Source organism: Mya arenaria, chromosome 5 (genome assembly GCF_026914265.1).
Source record: "Mya arenaria isolate MELC-2E11 chromosome 5, ASM2691426v1".
NCBI lineage: Eukaryota > Metazoa > Mollusca > Bivalvia > Myida > Myidae > Mya > Mya arenaria.
The window spans coordinates 16,334,792-16,356,034 of record NC_069126.1 but is presented as its reverse complement, the minus strand read 5'-3'; the positions used below and the strand labels follow the sequence as shown (position 1 = coordinate 16,356,034).

Here is a 21,243-nt window from a genome sequence, read left to right as displayed (position 1 = left end):
GACCAAGTGTGTTCGGCCTTTTGAAAGTCAACTAAAAATGTGCAAGAAACAACCAAAGGGATGTCACGAAACAGCTTGTAACACCTTCATTTAAAGCCATTTAAATGTTTTTCAACAGAAATATAATAAATCACCATGATGTTTGTTATTGTTTTCGCCAATATTAGAAATATTGTTGTTAGGATAACGAAACTGACCGTTAGAATTATCCTAAAAGACAATGTTACGTAAGTCGATCGTCCCGGTGTTGGTGAGCTTTGCTGGAGAGCGCTGGTAGGGCTGGGGTGATTTCTTGCAGCTTTCTTTGCTGGGGAGCTCTGGTAAGGCTGGAATTTGACGCAAAATGTCAAATATTAATTAAAGAGACTTTACTTATGTGTAGATCTCTCATTGGTATTTGCCAGTTCAGTGAAGAATGTGTTAATGTGTCGATAAGACTTGAAATGGCATCGACAATAACATTTCTTATTGAAATTTAATTGAATGTTTTTGATCACTAATCGGAAATCAAGGAATTACCTGATACAGAAAGAAAAAGACTTGTATGAGATGTTGATAAGACCGACAAAAGTAAACAAATGAATTTTCTGTACAACTGTCATTAATTAAATTAAGAGCAACAGATGTCGAGCTTGGTAACCAGTCCAGATAACAACAAACGTCACCAAGATAGGACCAGGGCTAAAATTAAAATCTTAACATCGTTATAGTATGGTCCCAGATAAGAAACAACCGTGCTATCTTACGACTGATAAGCCATTGAAAATAAACACATTTTAAATAAGTTCCAAACACATTTGCACTCTGATTGATTTGGAAGTTATTCATTAGCGGATATCACATTTTCATTAATATCTCCGGTCCTCGAGTGGTAATTAAACATATTTCGCGTCTTGTGCTGTATCCCGGGTCCCATATAAGAGTGTTTGTTATTAAATAATCGCAGTGTACAGCCTTATTTCAGTTAGATAAATAGAAATAGCGTCTCCTTGTGAATTATGACTTCCGAATGAGTTGGGCTGGTAAACGCTTGGAGTAAAGATACAGTAACTAGGCTCAATAATATTGAGCTGCACAGTTTGCCCGGTTAGCGCAGTAGTTAGCGCATTCGCCTTTCATCAAGGCGCACAGGGTCCGATTCCGGGCCTAGGCTTATATGATTTTGGTTGGTGGTCATCAAGCCGGACAAGGGGGTTTTCTCTGGGCACTCCGTTTTACCTCACGACACAAATCCACACTCTGGTGCAACATCGTGCCAACGAGAGTGACTATGCATAATTTAACATAACTTCCCTCAAGATCGTTGTAAAATAAAAAATTGAAACTGTTAAAGGATTGTAATGAATACAGTACAAATAATGGTTTGGTTACTTCTAAAACTCGCTTTAATGTTTCATAGAGCCATTGGCTGGTGATCCCATGTGTTTTTGGTCTCATTTAAAAGGGTAACGCTGACTGATTTCTGGTATGTTAAATAAATGACAGAACATGCAGTTCAGATCAAGTTATGGCAATTTTGTATTTTATTTATCTGCTTAACTGAAATCGGAAATGAAATAACCGATTTTTAAATCATTTAAGGTCAAAACAGAGTATTTGCAATATTTGTATCGGTAATTTTTTCACATATTCCCCCTCTGCACTTCAAACCATTTTAAGTGACACCAAAATGATATGGAATCACAAGGCATCAACATTTCATATTACAGTACATCGTACATACCCCAAGAAAATTATTATAAGTATTTTTTTACATATATGAACTACGGGGTCATAACCATCCAGAAACATACACCTGCCATGGCCTTGTTATGACATAAGTCTCAAAGGCTAAGGAATATACCATGTCCTTAAAGGCGATATTCCCATCGATTATTGATAACACTATATCGATATATGTGTTGTCTTTATATAGTGTTTGTACGTTTGTGTCAAAAGTTCAGAGTCTTTCATGTTTGACCCCTTTATAAAGCATAAACCGCGCGCATTATAACATACTACTATCGCGTGTAACGTTCAAAGTGACTATCGGGTGTACCGTACAAAGTGACTATCGCGTGTACCGTACAAAGTGACTATCGCGTGTACCGTACAAAGTGACCATCGCGTGTACCGTACAAAGTGACTATCGCGTGTACCGTACAAAGTGACTATCGCGTGTACCGTGCAAAGTGACTATCGCGTGTACCGTACAAAGTGACTATCGCGTCTACCGTACACAGTGACTATCGCGTGCACAGTACAAAGTGACTATCGCGTGTACCGTACAAAGTGACTATTGCGTGTACCGTGCAAAGTGACTATCGCGTGTACCGTACAAAGTGACTATCGCGTGTACCGTAAACAGTGACTATCGCGTGCACCGTACAAAGTGACTATCGCGTGTACCGTACAAAGTGACTATCGCGTGTACGGTACAAAGTGACTATCGCGTCTACCGTACACAGTGACAATCGCGTGTACCGTACAAAGTGACTATCGCGTGTACCGTACAAAGTGACTATCGCGTGTACCGTGCAAAGTGACTATTGCGTGTACCGTACACAGTGACTATTATGTGTACCGTACAAAGTGACTATCGTGTGTACGGTACAAAGTGGCTATTGCGTGTACCGTACAAAGTGGCTATTGTGTGTACCATACAAAATGACTCTGGCGTGTACCGTACAAAGTGACTTTCGCGTTAACCGTAAAAAGTGACTATCGCGTGTAACGTACAAAGTAACTATCGCGTGAACCATACAAAGTAACTACCGCGTGTACCGTACAAAGTGACTACCGCGTGTACCGTACAAAGTGACTATCGCGTGTACCGTACAAAGTGACTACCGCGTGCACTGTACAAAGTGACTATCGCGTGTACCGTACAAAGTGACTTTCGCGTTAACCGTACAAAGTGACTATCGCGTGTACCGTACAAAGTGGCTACCGTACAAAGTGACTATCGCGTGTACCGTACAAAGTGACTATCGCGTGTACCGTACAAAGTGACTACCGAGTGTACCGTACAAAGTGACTATCGCGTGTACCGTACAGAGTGAGTGTTTCGTGTACTTTACAAAGTGACTTTTGTGTGTACCGTAAAAATATTGTATTGTGTGTACCGTTAAAAGTGACTATTGCGAGTTCCGTATCAAGTTTACCGTACACATATTGTTTGTGTTTACCGAACAAATTATTTTCATTCTGTTTACCGTACAAAGTGTCCGTCGCAAAAAAAAACCGTACAAAACGGATATAAAACCTGGCATTCGAAACTTTTTCAGCAGAAATCTGAGAGGCTGTATGTCTTAGGTTAACTAGCATCAACGTCCTTTCTGGCAATGTCTGTACATTCTTCAGGCCAATGAGGCATAGAATTAGCTCAGTCAATCAACTAAGTGAACATAATTTAATGTCGCCAGCGAGCGACTGTTGGCAAATAAAGTCGCATTAGCGAGTCCCAATAAATGGAATTAGCTGAACAAGTCTTGATCTTTACAGTTTGATTTGTCTATTAATCATTGCTGAAATAGCGCCATGGGTCTTCCATGTGAAAAGACCAGCAATTCGAGAGCCATTCAGATGAATTCTTAGAAATGGCTTCAATTAATTAGCCGCGACTTGCTAACAAATATTTGTTAAATTCGCCTATTATGGCGTTGAATAGGGGTAACGGCACAACGCGTTTGTTCGCTTTTGATTGGATCGCTTTCTGGCATGCGTCTGCGGGAAAGATCAAATATTGGATTTAATTATGGACAGACGGCAACTTGATTATTTGATAATTTATTCTTAAAGAGATAATTCCTTTAATGGTATTGTCTTTGCTACTTCATCCTTAATAATTACTGTTATCATCGTGCAGTTATAAATTAAAGACGTTCCGAAAAAGATAAACACTGAAATATAGGTGTACATGTATTTTATACTTCGACGTCTGGGGCGTACTTGTAGCATTCTGAATTATACGCACGTACACACGAGCGAGCTTTCGATATTTGAAGGTGTTTCATAAGTTTGGTATCAATATGTTATTCTAGGTTGGGGCGGGAAGGATGTCCCCTCCTTCATGAAATATCTTGAACATGAACGAACTATTTCATCAACATTAAGCGGAATAACGACACACGTAAACCAGTTTATTTTAGACCAGTGTGGACATACCACGTGGTTTGTGACGTCACATTAAGTTATAACGTGAAGTAAAATACCGCTCGACTCAAAAAGGATTATCGCTGTAAGTGTGTTATTTCTATATAAATTTTTATAAAACCTAGCGGAGGCTAAGCGGCTAAGTATTTTACTTCACGTTATAACTAAATGTGACGTCACAAACCACGTGGCAGTCCACACTGTAGACTTAGCCTTTTATTTTTGCTATTGCTAATCTCGCGTTTTAGGCATTTGCCATATCGGTGGAACTAAGATCGATTTGCACGCCCAGGCGACCTGGAGTACGCCTAGGTACGCCCTTGACAGGGTTAACATGAAAATACATTTTTAAATAGTCCTTGTCGACTAGTGAAGATATTATTTTTGCGATTTACCATCATTGAACTTGACTGCTATGCTGATTAACTATCTGGCTATACTTCATAACTAAAATGTAAATGTGTTTTTATATGGAATGTATAATGCTCGATGTGTTCTTTTTCTCTAGAGTTAAACATCTATGTACAAGGGTGTGCCAAATACCTTGACACATTGATACTGGAAGCTCTGATTACAACAGTTAAATAAGGTAACATACACCTGATTTATATGTTTGTTAACTGATATAGTCTCTAATTATCGGAAGGTTTCTAAATGGCATCCGACCAAATACGCCAAAAGGCACTTGAACAATACGCCAAAATGCATCTGAACAATACGCCTAAAGTCATCTGAACAATACTCCAAAATGCATCTGAACAATACGCCAAAAGCATCTGAACAATATACCAACATGTCCAGATGTATCTGAACAATACTCCAAAAATACGCCAAAATGCATCTGAACAATACACCCAAAGGCATCTGAACAATATGCCAAAATGCATCTGAACAATACACCAAAATGTATTTGAACAATACACCAAAAGGCATCTGAACAATATGCCAAAATGCATCTGAACAATACACCAAAATGTATCTGAACAATACGCCAAAAGGCATCTGAACAACGCATTTAAGAAGCTGTATATATGGAACGTTTATAAACCACACATATAATGATGCCTGGTTGTAAGATGCTAATGCACATACATTTATAGGAGACAAGCGCAGAAGCAACCTTATATACACCTAGATGTCGTTTTATGTTATAGTTAGATGATATCAGTCAACATTTTAAGCTGCACAGATTTACCGTTTTGACAACTTTTCTTTTATTTTTTTGTCGTTGAATGAGCAAATCTTTTCGTAAATATCTGCAAACCAGTGATAAAAGACTGCTGACTAAAGATCAGATCGCAGATTTTCATATTTTCGTTCGAAAATTAATGTTTGAATTTAAATATGAATATCTGCGATCTGATTTTTGTCAGCAGTCTTATATAACTGGTTTCCATGGATTTTCGCATAAATTAGCTCGTTCCAAGACAAAAAAATGTCAAACCGTTCAATCTGTGAGACTGCAGTTTTAAATGATTAAGAATGGGCGGAGTGAGCGTAGCAAACGAGTCATTCTGGTCATCTAACTGACTTAGAATACAACTTCATAGGCTGATACAGTGTCACCGCAAAATCCGCCTCAGGGAGTGTATATCGGATGATTGGCATTAGGCGGACCTTTTAACACCCGCGAAAGTTGAAACGCTTAATGATTAAGCTGGTTGCCTACCTGCAATTCCATTGGCTGAAAATGTAGGTTGTTTTCTAATGTACATGTAACATGAGTTTAATAAAACATATATTTATTCAGCCAATGGAATTGCCGATGTGCAGTTTTGAAGTACACGGCTTAATCATAAAGAATTACAACTTTCATTGGTATTAAAGGTCCGCATACTGCCACTCATCCGATTAACACTCTGTGTGTCATTGACGATGCGTCAGCCAATGAGGTTATATTCTAAGTCAATATTATACCCTAAGGTAATATCTTAATGATAAAGAAGGGCTTTTACGCTACGGTCACTCCTCCCATTTTGAATCATTAAGATTTTACTTCATGTCATCCAACTATTGCACATTGCAATGTGTTATATAAAGGCACCAATAACTTTACAGGACACATATGTTTAGTAGTAAACCAATAGTTTACCAATAGGTACGGACCAGGATACCGTTACATTGAACTTCTCTAGTTCCTACTCAACTTAGTTCTTTACTATTAAATCCTGTGTATATAATAAATAAATAAATTCTGGTTGATTTACATTTCGATTATTTTTCTATTCCTTAATTTTCTCACCAAATTTTCTTATCCTTCATTATGTTATTAAAGATGCACTCGCACAGATTGAACGTTTACACAACTTTTATACTTTTTGTCCCGGAACGAGCTAACTTATGATGTTATGCATGTAAACCAGTCATAAAAGACTGATGACAAAAAATAGATCACAACCTTGTATACTTTAATTCACATATTGATGTTTATGCGCTTTCTTAAACCGTTAGTAACGCTTTTAGCCATAGAACTTTACAGTATATCACTAATTAGATAGATCGATATATTTATTTTGATATATGGGAATAATCATATCATATCATATCCTTCAAAACATCACATAGAATAGAATAAAATAATAAATATAAAATATCTGAATATCTTTTAAATTTTGTCTGACCGGAAAAGGAGTTTTGTTTTCAGTGGGATGACCTACACCCACCGGAAAAGATGTGGCATTCAAACACCAGAAATATTTCAGCAGGCATTTTGAATATGAATAAAATAATCAAATTATTTACTAAGGGCTGATATCTAATTATGATTGTTTCAAATTCATATATTATCTGTCGAACACATACAACTTTTGGGGTTCTTTTTGGCAAGTATTTGTTAAGGTGTTACGACTTGGCATTTTCAATTAACATTCTATTAATTACACAGTAGAAGGTGCAGACATTGTCAGGACAGTGGCCGGGCAGAGATTTGGATGTAGGTAGGGATTGACCCAATCATAGGAGCAACAGTGCTTTTGTACGCCACTGTTTCTGATAATATCATCCGAATCTAGTAGTATCTAAATTACATAAATTAAATACATCGTCTTTGCAATATTTTCCAAAGTTTTTTTTTCTAGCAAGCTCAATTAATTATAACATTTTTACCAACTACACACCACTGTTCCATGCTGTAATTCCCACGTATATAATGCTTCTAACAATTTTGCTGTTTAAAATGTATACTATTATCCTTAAATTATTTTCTTGAAAGAACTAACCATTTTACTGTGGTATGACATCTAGAGGAACCGTGCGCGTGTGGACTGGCCGTACAGCCGGGAAAACTATTTGATGCTATCATTGTATTCAGTGTTGTTATCCATCTTACTTTTTGTAATTGTATGCATGACTATAATAAGAAACGGCTTTTGTGAATACTTGTTCAAATATTGTAAATATTTAAAATCATATGCTTTTATTTCCAGGTCACAAGCTCATTGTTTTTTTATATGTTATGTATGTGTGTTATTCATATCAAATAGCTCATTGAGCTAATGTTTCTTGTTATATATTATCTTTAAATAGCGATTCTTGGATCTTGTATCTTGTAGCATATCATGCACTGAAACAATCATGACATGCTCCCAAATACAAAAGATTACACAATAAAGAGCCAGCTATTTCCATTATGGTCCTATTATGTACTCAAAAACAAGTTATATTTCATTGTTATTTTACAAAAAATCAATTTAGAATGCAAACTACATTTTCAGCCAATGAAATTAAGTACTAGGCTTAATCATTAAGCATTTCAACTTTCACGGGTGTTTAAAGGTCCACCTTATGCCACTCATCTGATACACACACTCTATATTTTGCGTTGACATTTGTATCAGCCAATGATGTTGTATTCTAAGTCAGTTTAATGAACTGAATCTAAATATTAATGATTAAGAAGGGCTCGGTCGATACGCTTACTCCGCCCATTCTTGATCATTAAGATTTTAATTAATGTCATCTTACTTTATAGTAAACCATATTTCTATAAGGCAGAGAAGAAATCAAAATGCTCTAAGAGTAACATTGGCAACAAACAAAGTACTTCCTGTCAAACACCTACATCTTAAAAAGAAATCTGAAGTCTTGTCTCAACTAAGAACAACATTTTAATATTGTATACAATCTAAAAAGGAAAGGAAATGTTTTCTGGTTGTATAACTTCTGATATCTGTTTGTGGTTAGTAATATTCTAATACGGAAATTACTGTATGTGACCATCGTCTATGCATGAAACCAAACTGAGTTTGTTATTTTTAAGATAGTTTCCAAGTCCTTTCTTTACCTAAAATGAATTTTCTTCAGTATATTGGGGATTTATTCAACAATATAACACATAAGTGGTTGCGCCTTTTTTCTAAATATCAATTAGCAATGATTTGTAACCATACCATGCGGTAAATAAGTGGAACAAAATAAGTTGGTCATGGTAATGAGAAATTATGTTTTTTTTTGTGATATAGAGTCCAGATCTTTTTGCACATTCCTGGTTTGCTTCGCTAATACAATAACAACATATTTTCTAGAGCCTGTTCTGGTTAAAACCTTACTTGCAGACGACCGCATTCATAAAACGAAGTTTATTTTTGCGAAAAAGGGCGGTGGCTTGAGAAACGGTTAAAATATACTTCCAGACCAAGAAAGCAGTTACTGTAAAGAAATGGATGAATGCACGATGGAGAATAACGAATATAATGGAGCAAATTCGAGAAGAAATATATATTTTAAAACATATTTTTTCATCATCTCAACAAATATGCTATGTACGGGATGCGTTTTTATCGGTATCTTTTAGTTGTGTAAATTATGTCATTTGGTCCTGGAAATCAAAAAAGGATTCTTGACCGTCGGTTCGTGAACTGAACTCTTTAATTTTGTCAAAAGGACACAGGACCTCACGACGCCATTCGCATCAACAAAAAATTACTGACTTAAAGTTTTAATTTACACATATACCTTGGAAATTATGCTTTTTAGCATAACGCATTTTTAAAAAAATGAAATAAAATTAAAAGGAGTTATTTGTTCCTCGAAATTGAGCGTACTTGCTCCATCATATTTCTGAATACTACGGATAAATATCGCGATTGGAGCGGTCAGTTAACGCGCTGTGGTTTTGTGCACTAGACCAATGAAATAACAGATGGACAATGTAGAGATACTATCCAAGATATCAATTGCAGTGCGTGTATACCACGTGATAAACAACGTCACAAATGTTACGTCGAAAGGCAACATTTTGCTTCGAATGATGACTTAAAACAAATATTACTTTTCTTTTTCTTCACCATTTTAAATTAAACAAAGGGAAGTTTTTGCCGCTTAAAGAGCCCTGCCTTCGTTTTATTAACGGAGTTTGATTAGGTGATTAGTTTCCTCAAACACTTCGACAGACCTCTTTCCAAAATAAAGTTTTGACAGTGGTCCATCAGACGGTCGTTTTGTGAAACGGTTAGTCGAAGTGTTTAAAAAAGTAACCTCTCAATTAAACTCTAGTAAAAGACCGAAGGCAGAGCTATATAGGCGGCGTAGAATTCTCCATGTTTCATTAAATTTAAATGATGATGAATAAATAGTAAAGTTATCTTTGTTTAGAGTCTTTATATGAAGCAAAATATATCCAGGCGACGTAGCATTTATGACGCGTTTTATCACGCGGTATACACACACTAAATTGAATATTTCAAAATAAAATGCTTCTATCCAGCGATTTTGAATATAAACCATATAAACGTATGGTTATATTGAACAGATGTCACTTTTATTTTTCAACTAAGGACGCATTTAAGTTAATTAATTTGCGGAAACTTTGTAATATGAGGAAAATTAAAAAGCTCTTTTGACAATGAACAAATATCGTGTGCTTGAGAAATTTAAACACTATTCAACAAGTTAGGTGTCTAATTCTCCTAAATTAATCTACTCTGATAAACCTCGAACATCTGAAGAAGTGTTAATTCCGTGATTAAAGGTATACAAGATATACACTTATAGTTAAAGAAATGACTGATACCGTATTCCTTATAAAGACACAGATAAATAGCCGGTCTTACACATCTTATCTTCGCCGATATATCTAATAATGAACTTTCAATGTTTCATATCAAACTAGGGGGCGAATTAATTTTCCCAAAGACACAATTTACACGCCGTTTAAATCTAGTTAATATAGCAATTCTGTGAGGAGGATTAAGATTGTGCTTACTTACTCGGATAACATGGGAATCACCATTCAGTAAAGTGTTCTATTCACAGGTTTTGCGACATTCCTTTAGAAGAAATGATAAAAGTCTATTTATCCATCACGTTTAGCTTGTCTTCAATGTTTGTACTGGCACTGATTTATAATTATGTTATATCGAAACACCTGTTGATAATGTTTTACAAAATGTTTTGGGTTTTTAGTTAAGATTTAAATCGAAAACATCCTAAACGTTGAAGTCCGGTTAATCTAAGCACATAAATATGTTGTTTGGAAATAGTTTATACAATGTTTACAAAATGACATATATCTTTTACAAACTGAAATATTACGCCGATTAATCATCTGAGCCACAACATTTTGTGTTAAGTTGAAAATGACCCAACGCAACATCCATTTTGGCGGGAATCACTCGAAATAAAAAAGGGCAATAACTAGGAAATGAATATGTAACAGTGAGTTTGGTCTAATTGTTTGTTTCGTTTTAAAGATCATTTTAATACGGTGAAATTAAATAATGAGGAATGTTGCTCCTCACAGGAATGAGAAAATGTTTTGTTGAAATGTTAAACTTCTGAAGTTTAGCTTAATTTCTGTTATGAACAAATGTGTAATGCATATGTGCTGGTGTCAATGTATGTGTGCCGGTGCCAATGCATATGTGCTGGTGTCAATGAATATTTGCTGGTGTCAATGTATGTGTGCTGGTGTCAATGCATGTGCGCATGTGTCAATGCATAGTTGCTGGTGTCAATGCATGTGTGCTGGTGTCAATGCATTTGTGCTGGTGTCAATGCATTTGTGCTTATGTCAATGCATATATGCTGGTGTCAATGCATTTGTGCTGGTGTCAATGCATTTGTGCTGGTGTCAATGCATTTGTGCTGGTGTCAATGCATATGTGCTGGTGTCAATGCATTTGTGCTGGTGTCAATGCATTTGTGCTGGTGTCAATGCATTTGTGCTGGTGTCAATGCATTTGTGCTGGTGTCAATGCATTTGTGCTGGTGTCAATGCATTTGTGCTGGTGTCAATGCATGTGTGGTGGTGTCAATGCATTTGTGCTGGTGTCAATGCATTTGTGCTGGTGTCAATGCATTTGTGCTGGTGTCAATGCATTTGTGCTGGTGTCAATGCATTTGTGCTGGTGTCAATGCATTTGTGCTTATGTCAATGCATTTGTGCTGGTGACAATGCATTTGTGCTGGTGTCAATGCATTTGTGCTGTTGTGCTCTTGTCAATGCATATGTGCTGATGTAAATGCATGTGTGCTGGTGTCAATGTATGTGTGGTGGTGTTAATGCATTTGTGCTGGTGTCAATGCATTTGTGCTGTTGTGCTTATGTCAATGCATATATGCTGGTGTCAATGCATTTGTGCTGGTGTCAATGCATTTGTGCTGGTGTCAATGCATTTGTGCTGGTGTCAATGCATGTGTGGTGGTGTCAATGCATTTGTGCTGGTGTCAATGCATTTGTGCTGGTGTCAATGCATTTGTGCTGGTGTCAATGCATTTGTGCTGGTGTCAATGCTGTTGTGCTTATGTCAATGCATTTGTGCTGGTGTCAATGCATTTGTGCTGGTGTCAATGCATTTGTGCTGGTGACAATGCATTTGTGCTGGTGTCAATGCATTTGTGCTGGTGTCAATGCATGTGTGGTGGTGTCAATGCATTTGTGCTGGTGTCAATGCATTTGTGCTGTTGTCAATGCATTTGTGCTGTTGTGCTCTTGTCAATGCATATGTGCTGTTGTCAATGCATATGTGCTGGTGTCAATGCATATGTGCTGCTCTCAATGCATTTGTGCTGGTGTCAATGCATTTGTGCTGTTGTGCTCATGTCAATGCATATGTGCTGGTGTCAATGCATATGTGCTGTTGTGCTTATGTCAATACATGTGTGCTGGTGTCAATGCATTTTTGCTGGTGTCAATGCATTTGTGCTGTTGTTCTTATGCAAATGCATATATGCTGGTGTCAATGCATATGTGCTGCTGTCAATGCATATGTGCTGGTGTCAGTCCATATGTGCTGGTGTCAATGCATATATGCTGGTGTCAATGCATATGTGCTGCTGTCAATGCATGTGTGCTGGTGTCAATGCATATGTGCTGGTGTCAGTCCATATGTGCTGCTGTCAATGCATGTGTGGTGGTGTCAATGCATATATGCTGGTGTCAATGCATATGTGCTGCTGTCAATGCATGTGTGGTGGTGTCAATGCATGTGTGCTGGTGTCAATGCATATATGCTGGTGTCAATGCATATGTGCTGGTGTCAGTCCATATGTGCTGCTGTCAATGCATGTGTGCTGGTGTCAATGCATATATGCTGGTGTCAATGCATATGTGCTGCTGTCAATGCATGTGTGGTGGTGTCAATGCATGTGTGCTGGTGTCAATGCATATATGCTGGTGTCAATGCATATGTGCTGCTGTCAATGCATATGTGCTGGTGTCAGTCCATATGTGCTGGTGTCAATGCATATATGCTGGTGTCAATGCATATGTGCTGCTGTCAATGCATGTGTGCTGCTGTCAATGCATGTGTGCTGGTGTCAATGCATATGTGCTGCTGTCAATGCATGTGTGCTGGTGTCAGTCCATATGTGCTGGTGTCAATGTATGTGCGCTGGTGTCAATGCATTTGTGCTGTTGTGCTTATGTCAATGCATGTGTGCTATTGTATTTTTTTTAGATAGCTGTCTTTAAAGGGAAGAAGCAGATGAGGCATTTAACTGTCATGGAAGGTAATGCTTCATCGTACAACAAACATCTTATAAAATGGGTTTTTCTTAGTACATTTGTATTATTACTATGATGAATTTCAGGTGTATGATATTAATCAGATGTTGGTTGATCGAACAACAGTTCTTCATCTACTGTCATACGCGTTGATAGCACCATTATAGATTCTTTGATTGTGTATCTCTGTCTGCTCTAAACGCAAAAATCCAGTTTCTATGCCCGGCCTAGTTGTAGTTGATGAGTTTATTAAGGTCTGCCCGCACCCTATAATGGCTGCATTATGGCTTGGGCCCGTCAAAACCGGCGGCAATACGCGGCCTTTACAGTATTTCCCCTCCTATACACAAGCCCTTTCCATCTCTCTAATACATATAATATCGAGTATATGATTTATTGCCTTTCAATGCTGTGTTAAATTTAAAAACGCTTATAAAGAAAAAAAAAACATGGCTATTTGAAAAGAGTTTTGTTTTTGTTTGTTCACCTTACTTTTCCTACTAAGTTAAAATACCGATGCATTGTCACAACAACATATGCATGTGGCATCTTTATTTAGCGTTACTTACGCAATTCAACAAAAAGGCTGTAGCGTGATTGGTTGTTTGACATAATCACGTGGTTCTACTAATGTTTTTAATACAAAGTGGCATTGGTATCGGCCTATCGGGTTTCTGTCTTTTTTCTTGATTATACCGGCGTTGGTTCAAACCCAGTTCAACAATGTTTCCTTTTATACTTCAAATGGACTTTTTTCTGCATTTTCGGTATCAAGGTGTAAAATAATTACAATTTAAGTGTTTTAAGATGCATTGCCGAGAAAATTATTTTTGGTGCGCAAACATGAGCGAGTTCCCTTTAAGAAACTTTATTCAAGGTCCACACCTGTTTCTTATTAGAGAAAACGTATTTGTCCCGTTACGGCATGCAGTCTTGTATTGTCGTTAACAAATCATAGCCATAATGCAATTGTTTAACTGCACCCAGTTGTATACTATAATTGTAAAATATTGATGAGTTGCCCACTGGTTATCTTTAGGCTAACTAAGTTAATTTACAAATTTAATGTGTTAAAGTTGCACCCTCACAGATTTACCGTTTTTACAACTTTTTTATTTTTTGTCTTGGAAAGAGCAAATTTTTCCGTAAATATCTGCAAACCAATGATAAATGATTGCTGCCAAAAGATCAGATCGTAGATTTGCATATTTCCGTTCGAAAATTAATGTTTTAAGAAAAATGCATAAAACATCAATTTTTGAACTTAAATATAAAAATCTGCGATCTCAGTTTTTGTCAGCAGTCTTATATCACTGGTTTCCATGGATTTTCGCAAAAATTGGCTCGTTCCAAGACAAAAAATAAAAAAGTTGTCAAAATTAATCTGTGAGAGTGCAGCTTTAATATCATTTTTGGTTACATATTAGCCAATCACTTGACGTTTTGGCTAACTTAAAACGCATATGGATTTTTTTCGCAGTGAATTGTTTTTAATGAACACAGACATATGCATTGATTTTCATGTCCCTCTATGATCATCTTTGAATGTCAGGTTGAATGTCCAAGGTCCAATGTCGTGCCAGCACAACATCATTTTTCAGTGCCCGGTTGAATGTCCAAGGTCCAATGTCGTGGCAGTTGAATGTCCAATGTCCAATGTCGTGCCAGCACAACATCATTTTTTAATGCCCAGTCCAATGTCGTGGCAGACGAATGTCCAAGGTCATTTTTCAGTGCCCGGTTAAATGTCTAAGGTCCAATGTCGTGGCAGTTGAATGTCCAAGGTCCAATGTCGTGCAAGCACAAAATCTCTTTTTAATGCCCAGTTCAATGTCATGGTAGTCGAATGTCCAAGGTCCAATGTCGTGGCAGTCGAATGTCCAAGGTCCAATGTCGTGCAAGCACAACATCTTTTATTAATGCCCAGTCCAATGTCGTGGCAGTCGAATGTCCAAGGTCCAATGGCGTGCCAGCACAACATCATGTTTTAATGCCCAGTCCAATGTCGTTGCAGTCGAAAACCCAAGGTCCAATGGCGTGCCATCACAACATATTTTTTAATGCCCAGTCCAATGTCGTGGCAGTTGAATGTCCAAGGTCCAATGTCGTGCCAGCACAACATCATTTTTTAATATCCAACGTCCAATTCTTAAATGTCCAATATCGTGCCAACAGAGCATCATTTATGAATGCCCAGTTCAATGTCCAACGTCCAATGTCGTGTCAACTTTGAATGTGCAATGTCGTGCCAGTTGAGTGTCCAATTTCCAATGTTGTGACAGCACGACATTTAATGTTTGAAAGTCCAATGTCTTGCCAGCATGACACTCATTTTTTAATGTCCAATTTCCAATGTCGTGCCAGCACGAAACTCAGATTTTGAAAGTCAAATGTCGTGCCAGCATTATTTTATGTGTCCAATATCCAATGTTGTGCCAGCACGGCATTCATCTTTTGAATGTCGTATGTTTTGCTTACCACACATAACCAGCAAAAATATTCCAAAATATCATCGTTTTGCGTACATTCGACGTTATTGAAGTAGATATAAAACGTATGGATAGTATTATGTCACACCGTTTTAATTAATGACGTCACAAAATTTTTCGAATCCAAAATCGTATACGGAGTTTTTTTTAAGTAAGGTCTAACCCTCACTTGCATGTTGATGTCCTCAAAAAGCGTATTATAAAACAATTGAAAAAAGGTAGCATTTTAACGCCATATTGTTAAAAAGACACATGATCACATGACCAAGACTTGTTTAATTGTGGACATTTGTTTGGCTTTAATTAACTCTTGTTCCTTTTGCCATTAATCAAAATTTGACTATTGTGGCTGTATTTAACATGCAACTAAATAAGTCAATCTCATATCCATGCATCACTGTACACTGTATAGGCATGCTACTAAAATCAAATAAAGACCACTTTCGAATACCACCCCTTAGCAAAACTACTAACAGTGGTTACCTCTCTTTGCCATCCAGTAATCACTGCAATCACACAAGCACGTCCTTATGATCGGAATCATGTGACGTCATTCTAAATTATTTATTATATTTTTAATTTGATTTCTTTTACTTTGAAAACATCGATATTTAATGGAACTTAAAATAATAATTGCATAAATACGTTTAAAAAAAACTATATATATATAAAAAAAACTAAACAAAACTTTATGACTGAAATGCAGCTATTTTAGACTATTTCGTAATTTTGCTTTAAATACGTTAATGTTAAAAACTTATTTCGCGTACCTTAAGCCAGAATGTCCTGAAAAGCTAGGTCACAAAGGAATGTAAAAGCGCAAGGAGGAGCGAGGCAAATCGTCCCAAAGAACATACTCTAATCCTTTAGGTCTACAGCATGTTAGCGGTTGTAAAGACAATCCCGAATCCGCGTCTTAGAAAAAATATGTGATGATGTGTGAGAAAGGATAACCAGCCTGTCTGAAAATATCGATCTGTCCATCAAATTTCGATATTCAACGCCAGAATAAATGACTTCTTGCGCCATCCGTCGATCCTTTGGTATAACTTTATTATTATATTTACATTAAGGTTCATTTATCTCTCTTGGTTGGACAGAGGGATTCAATTCTGATAGTTTAATGTGGTATTAATATAATCACAACATTCAAAATATCATACGAAATCGCTATTCGGATTAAGCAAAATCGTTTGAAATCCAATGCAAACATATCAAATTGTCAGTTTTGTCGTCGCCTGCCAGAGCTCCAAATAATTCTGACACCAAATATGAACTCTACCAGGATCTTCAAAAAATGTTTCTAAAGCCCACGACGGGGCATTCCTTAAACAAATTTTACCCGCGTAGCTGGGACTATCTGAATGTATAGGCCCATTTGTTAGGGGGGTCCGCGGGCATGCTCTTTTCATTCTAAATGCAAATGAGGCATTGTGGTTTATTTCTGGAGTGTTCTAGTCATAAACTTATCTTCATAATGCACGACCGTTTTCCAAAAGCAGGCAATTTACACATTTGAGGACAAATACGATCAGTTACCATAGACCCTGTACCAAATGTAAAAATAACCTACACCCCCTTCGCAGATTATGTCGTTTCGTTATTTCCAATGTGTAAGCCCGAGCCTTCTGTAGCCGGTGCATTTTACCCGTTCTTCGTGCCCAGTTTTGTAATTTATTTACCGCTCTTTAGGCCACAAGTAAAAAACTTTACTTGGCCTTACCCGACCCACGTTTTTGAGGGGTGGGTAAGACCCACTTTTGAGGGGTGGGTAAGACCCACGTTTGAGGGGTGAGTAAGACCCACTTTTGAGGGGTGGGTAAGACCCACGTTTGAGGGGTGGGTAAGACCCACTTTTGAGGGGTGGGTAAGACCCACGTTTGAGGGGTGGGTAAGACCCACGTTTGAGGGGTGAGTAAGACCCACGTTTGAGGGGTGAGTAAGACCCACGTTTGAGGGGTGGGTAAGACCCACGTTTGAGGGGTGAGTAAGACCCACGTTTGAGGGGTGAGTAAGACCCACGTTTGAGGGGTGAGTAAGACCAACGTTTGAGGGGTGAGTAAGACCCACGTTTGAGGGGTGGGTAAGACCCACGTTTGAGGGGTGAGTAAGACCCACGTTTGAGGGGTGAGTAAGACCCACGTTTGAGGGGTGAGTAAGACCCACGTTTGAGGGGTGAGTAAGACCCACGTTTAAGGGGTGAGTAAGACCCACGTTTGAGGGGTGGGTAAGACCCACGTTTGAGGGGTGAGTAAGACCCACGTTTGAGGGGTGGGTAAGACCCACGTTTGAGGGGTGAGTAAGACCCACGTTTGAGGGGTGGGTAAGACCCACGTTTGAGGGGTGAGTAAGACCCACGTTTGAGGGGTGGGTAAGACCCACGTTTGAGGGGTGGGTAAGACCCACGTTTGAGGGGTGAGTAAGACCCACGTTTGAGGGGTGAGTAAGACCCACGTTTGAGGGGTGGGTAAGACCCACGTTTGAGGGGTGGGTAAGACCCACGTTTGAGGGGTGAGTAAGACCCACGTTTGAGGGGTGGGTAAGACCCACGTTTGAGGGGTGAGTAAGACCCACGTTTGAGGGGTGAGTAAGACCCACGTTTGAGGGGTGAGTAAGACCCACGTTTGAGGGGTGGGTAAGACCCACGTTTGAGGGGTGAGTAAGACCCACGTTTGAGGGGTGGGTAAGACCCACGTTTGAGGGGTGGGTAAGACCCACGTTTGAGGGGTGAGTAAGACCAACCTTTTGAGGGGTGGGTAAGACCCAAGTTTGAGGGGTGGGTAAGACCCACGTTTGAGGGGTGGGTAAGACCCACGTTTGAGGGGTGAGTAAGACCCACGTTTGAGGGGTGGGTAAGACCCACGTTTGAGGGGTGAGTAAGACCCACGTTTGAGGGGTGGGTAAGACCCACGTTTGAGGGGTGGGTAAGACCAACGTTTGAGGGGTGAGTAAGACCCACGTTTGAGGGGTGAGTAAGACCCACGTTTGAGGGGTGAGTAAGACCCACGTTTGAGGGGTGAGTAAGACCCACGTTTGAGGGGTGAGTAAGACCCACGTTTGAGGGGTGAGTAAGACCCACGTTTGAGGGGTGGGTAAGACCCACGTTTGAGGGGTGAGTAAGACCCACGTTTGAGGGGTGGGTAAGACCCACGTTTGAGGGGTGAGTAAGACCCACGTTTGAGGGGTGGGTAAGACCCACGTTTGAGGGGTGGGTAAGACCCACGTTTGAGGGGTGAGTAAGACCCACGTTTGAGGGGTGGGTAAGACCCACGTTTGAGGGGTGAGTAAGACCCACGTTTGAGGGGTGAGTAAGACCCACGTTTGAGGGGTGGGTAAGACCCACGTTTGAGGGGTGGGTAAGACCCACGTTTGAGGGGTGGGTAAGACCCACGTTTGAGGGGTGAGTAAGACCAACCTTTTGAGGGGTGGGTAAGACCCACGTTTGAGGGGTGGGTAAGACCCACGTTTGAGGGGTGGGTAAGACCCACGTTTGAGGGGTGGGTAAGACCCACGTTTGAGGGGTGGGTAAGACCCACGTTTGAGGGGTGGGTAAGACCCACGTTTGAGGGGTGGGTAAGACCCACGTTTGAGGGGTGAGTAAGACCCACGTTTGAGGGGTGGGTAAGACCCACGTTTGAGGGGTGGGTAAGACCCACGTTTGAGGGGTGGGTAAGACCCACGTTTGAGGGGTGGGTAAGACCCACGTTTGAGGGGTGAGTAAGACCCACGTTTGAGGGGTGAGTAAGACCCACGTTTGAGGGGTGGGTAAGACCCACGTTTGAAGGGTGGGTAAGACCCACGTTTGAGGGGTGGGTAAGACCCACGTTTGAGGGGTGAGTAAGACCAACCTTTTGAGGGGTGGGTAAGACCCAAGTTTGAGGGGTGGGTATTACCCATGTTTGAGGGGTGGGTAAGACCCACGTTTGAGGGGTGGGTAAGACCCATGTTTGAGGGGTGGGTAAGACCCACGTTTGAGGGATGGGTAAGACCAACGTGTTGAGGGGTGAGTAAGACCCACGTTTTGAGGGGTGAGTAAGACCAACGTTTTGAGGGTTGAGAAAGAACCACGTTTTTAGGGGTGAGTTAGACCCACGTTTTGAGGGGTGAGTTAGACCCACGTTTTGAGGTGTGAGTAAGATCCACGTTTTGTGGAGTGAGTAAGACCCACGTTTTGAGGGGTGGGTAAGACCAACGTTTTGAGGGGTGAGTAAGACCCACGTTTGAGGGGTGAGTAAGACCAACGTTTGAGGGGTGAGTAAGACCCACGTTTGAGGGGTGAGTAAGACCCACGTTTGATGGGTGAGTAAGACCCACGTTTGAGGGGTGGGTAAGACCCACGTTTGAGGGGTGGGTAAGACCCACGTTTGAGGGGTGGGTAAGACCCACGTTTGAGGGGTGGGTAAGACCCACGTTTGAGGGGTGAGTAAGACCAACCTTTTGAGGGGTGGGTAAGACCCAAGTTTGAGGGGTGGGTAAGACCCACGTTTGAGGGGTGGGTAAGACCCACGTTTGAGGGGTGAGTAAGACCCACGTTTGAGGGGTGGGTAAGACCCACGTTTGAGGGGTGAGTAAGACCCACGTTTGAGGGGTGGGTAAGACCCACGTTTGAGGGGTGAGTAAGACCCACGTTTGAGGGGTGGATAAGACCCACGTTTGAGGGGTGGGTAAGACTCACGTTTGAGGGGTGGGTAAGACCCACGTTTGAGGGGTGGGTAAGACCCACGTTTGAGGGGTGAGTAAGACCCACGTTTGAGGGGTGAGTAAGACCCACGTTTGAGGGGTGGGTAAGACCCACGTTTGAAGGGTGGGTAAGACCCACGTTTGAGGGGTGGGTAAGACCCACGTTTGAGGGGTGAGTAAGACCAACCTTTTGAGGGGTGGGTAAGACCCAAGTTTGAGGGGTGGGTATTACCCATGTTTGAGGGGTGGGTAAGACCCACGTTTGAGGGGTGGGTAAGACCCATGTTTGAGGGGTGGGTAAGACCCACGTTTGAGGGATGGGTAAGACCAACGTGTTGAGGGGTGAGTAAGACCCACGTTTTGAGGGGTGAGTAAGACCAACGTTTTGAGGGTTGAGAAAGAACCACGTTTTTAGGGGTGAGTTAGACCCACGTTTTGAGGGGTGAGTTAGACCCACGTTTTGAGGTGTGAGTAAGATCCACGTTTTGTGGAGTGAGTAAGACCCACGTTTTGAGGGGTGGGTAAGACCAACGTTTTGAGGGGTGAATAAGACCCACGTTTGAGGGGTGAGTAAGACCAACGTTTGAGGGGTGAGTAAGACCCACGTTTGAGGGGTGAGTAAGACCCACGTTTGAGGGGTGAGTAAGACCCACGTTTGAGGGGTGAGTAAGACCCACGTTTGAGGGGTGAGTAAGACCCACGTTTGAGGGGTGAGTAAGACCCACGTTTGAGGGGTGGGTAAGACCCACCTTTTGAGGGGTGGGTAAGACCCACGTTTGAGGGGTGAGTAAGACCAACCTTTTGAGGGGTGGGTAAGACCAACCTTTTGAGGGGTGGGTAAGACCCAAGTTTGAGGGGTGAGTAAGACCCACGTTTGAGGGGTGGGTAAGACCAACGTTTTGAGGGGTGAGTAAGACCCACGTTTGAGGGGTGAGTAAGACCCACGTTTGAGGGGTGAGTAAGACCCACGTTTGAGGGGTGAGTAAGACCCACGTT

The 21,243-nt window shown here is 40.3% G+C and overlaps 1 protein-coding gene and 1 pseudogene across 1 annotated transcript; one reads left to right on the top strand and one right to left on the bottom strand.

The window, feature by feature from the left end:
- Positions 1-210: 210 nt before the first annotated feature.
- Positions 211-19,512, bottom strand: LOC128235479 (adhesive plaque matrix protein-like). Its single transcript, XM_052950295.1, has 3 exons — positions 19,008-19,512; positions 17,326-18,309; positions 211-326 (listed from the first exon to the last, which is right to left on the bottom strand). Exons 1-3 carry the CDS (start codon positions 19,510-19,512, stop codon positions 211-213), a joined length of 1,605 nt encoding a protein of 534 aa, XP_052806255.1.
- Positions 19,513-19,545: 33 nt separating this feature from the next.
- Positions 19,546-20,344, top strand: LOC128235478 (uncharacterized; annotated as a pseudogene).
- Positions 20,345-21,243: the final 899 nt, after the last annotated feature.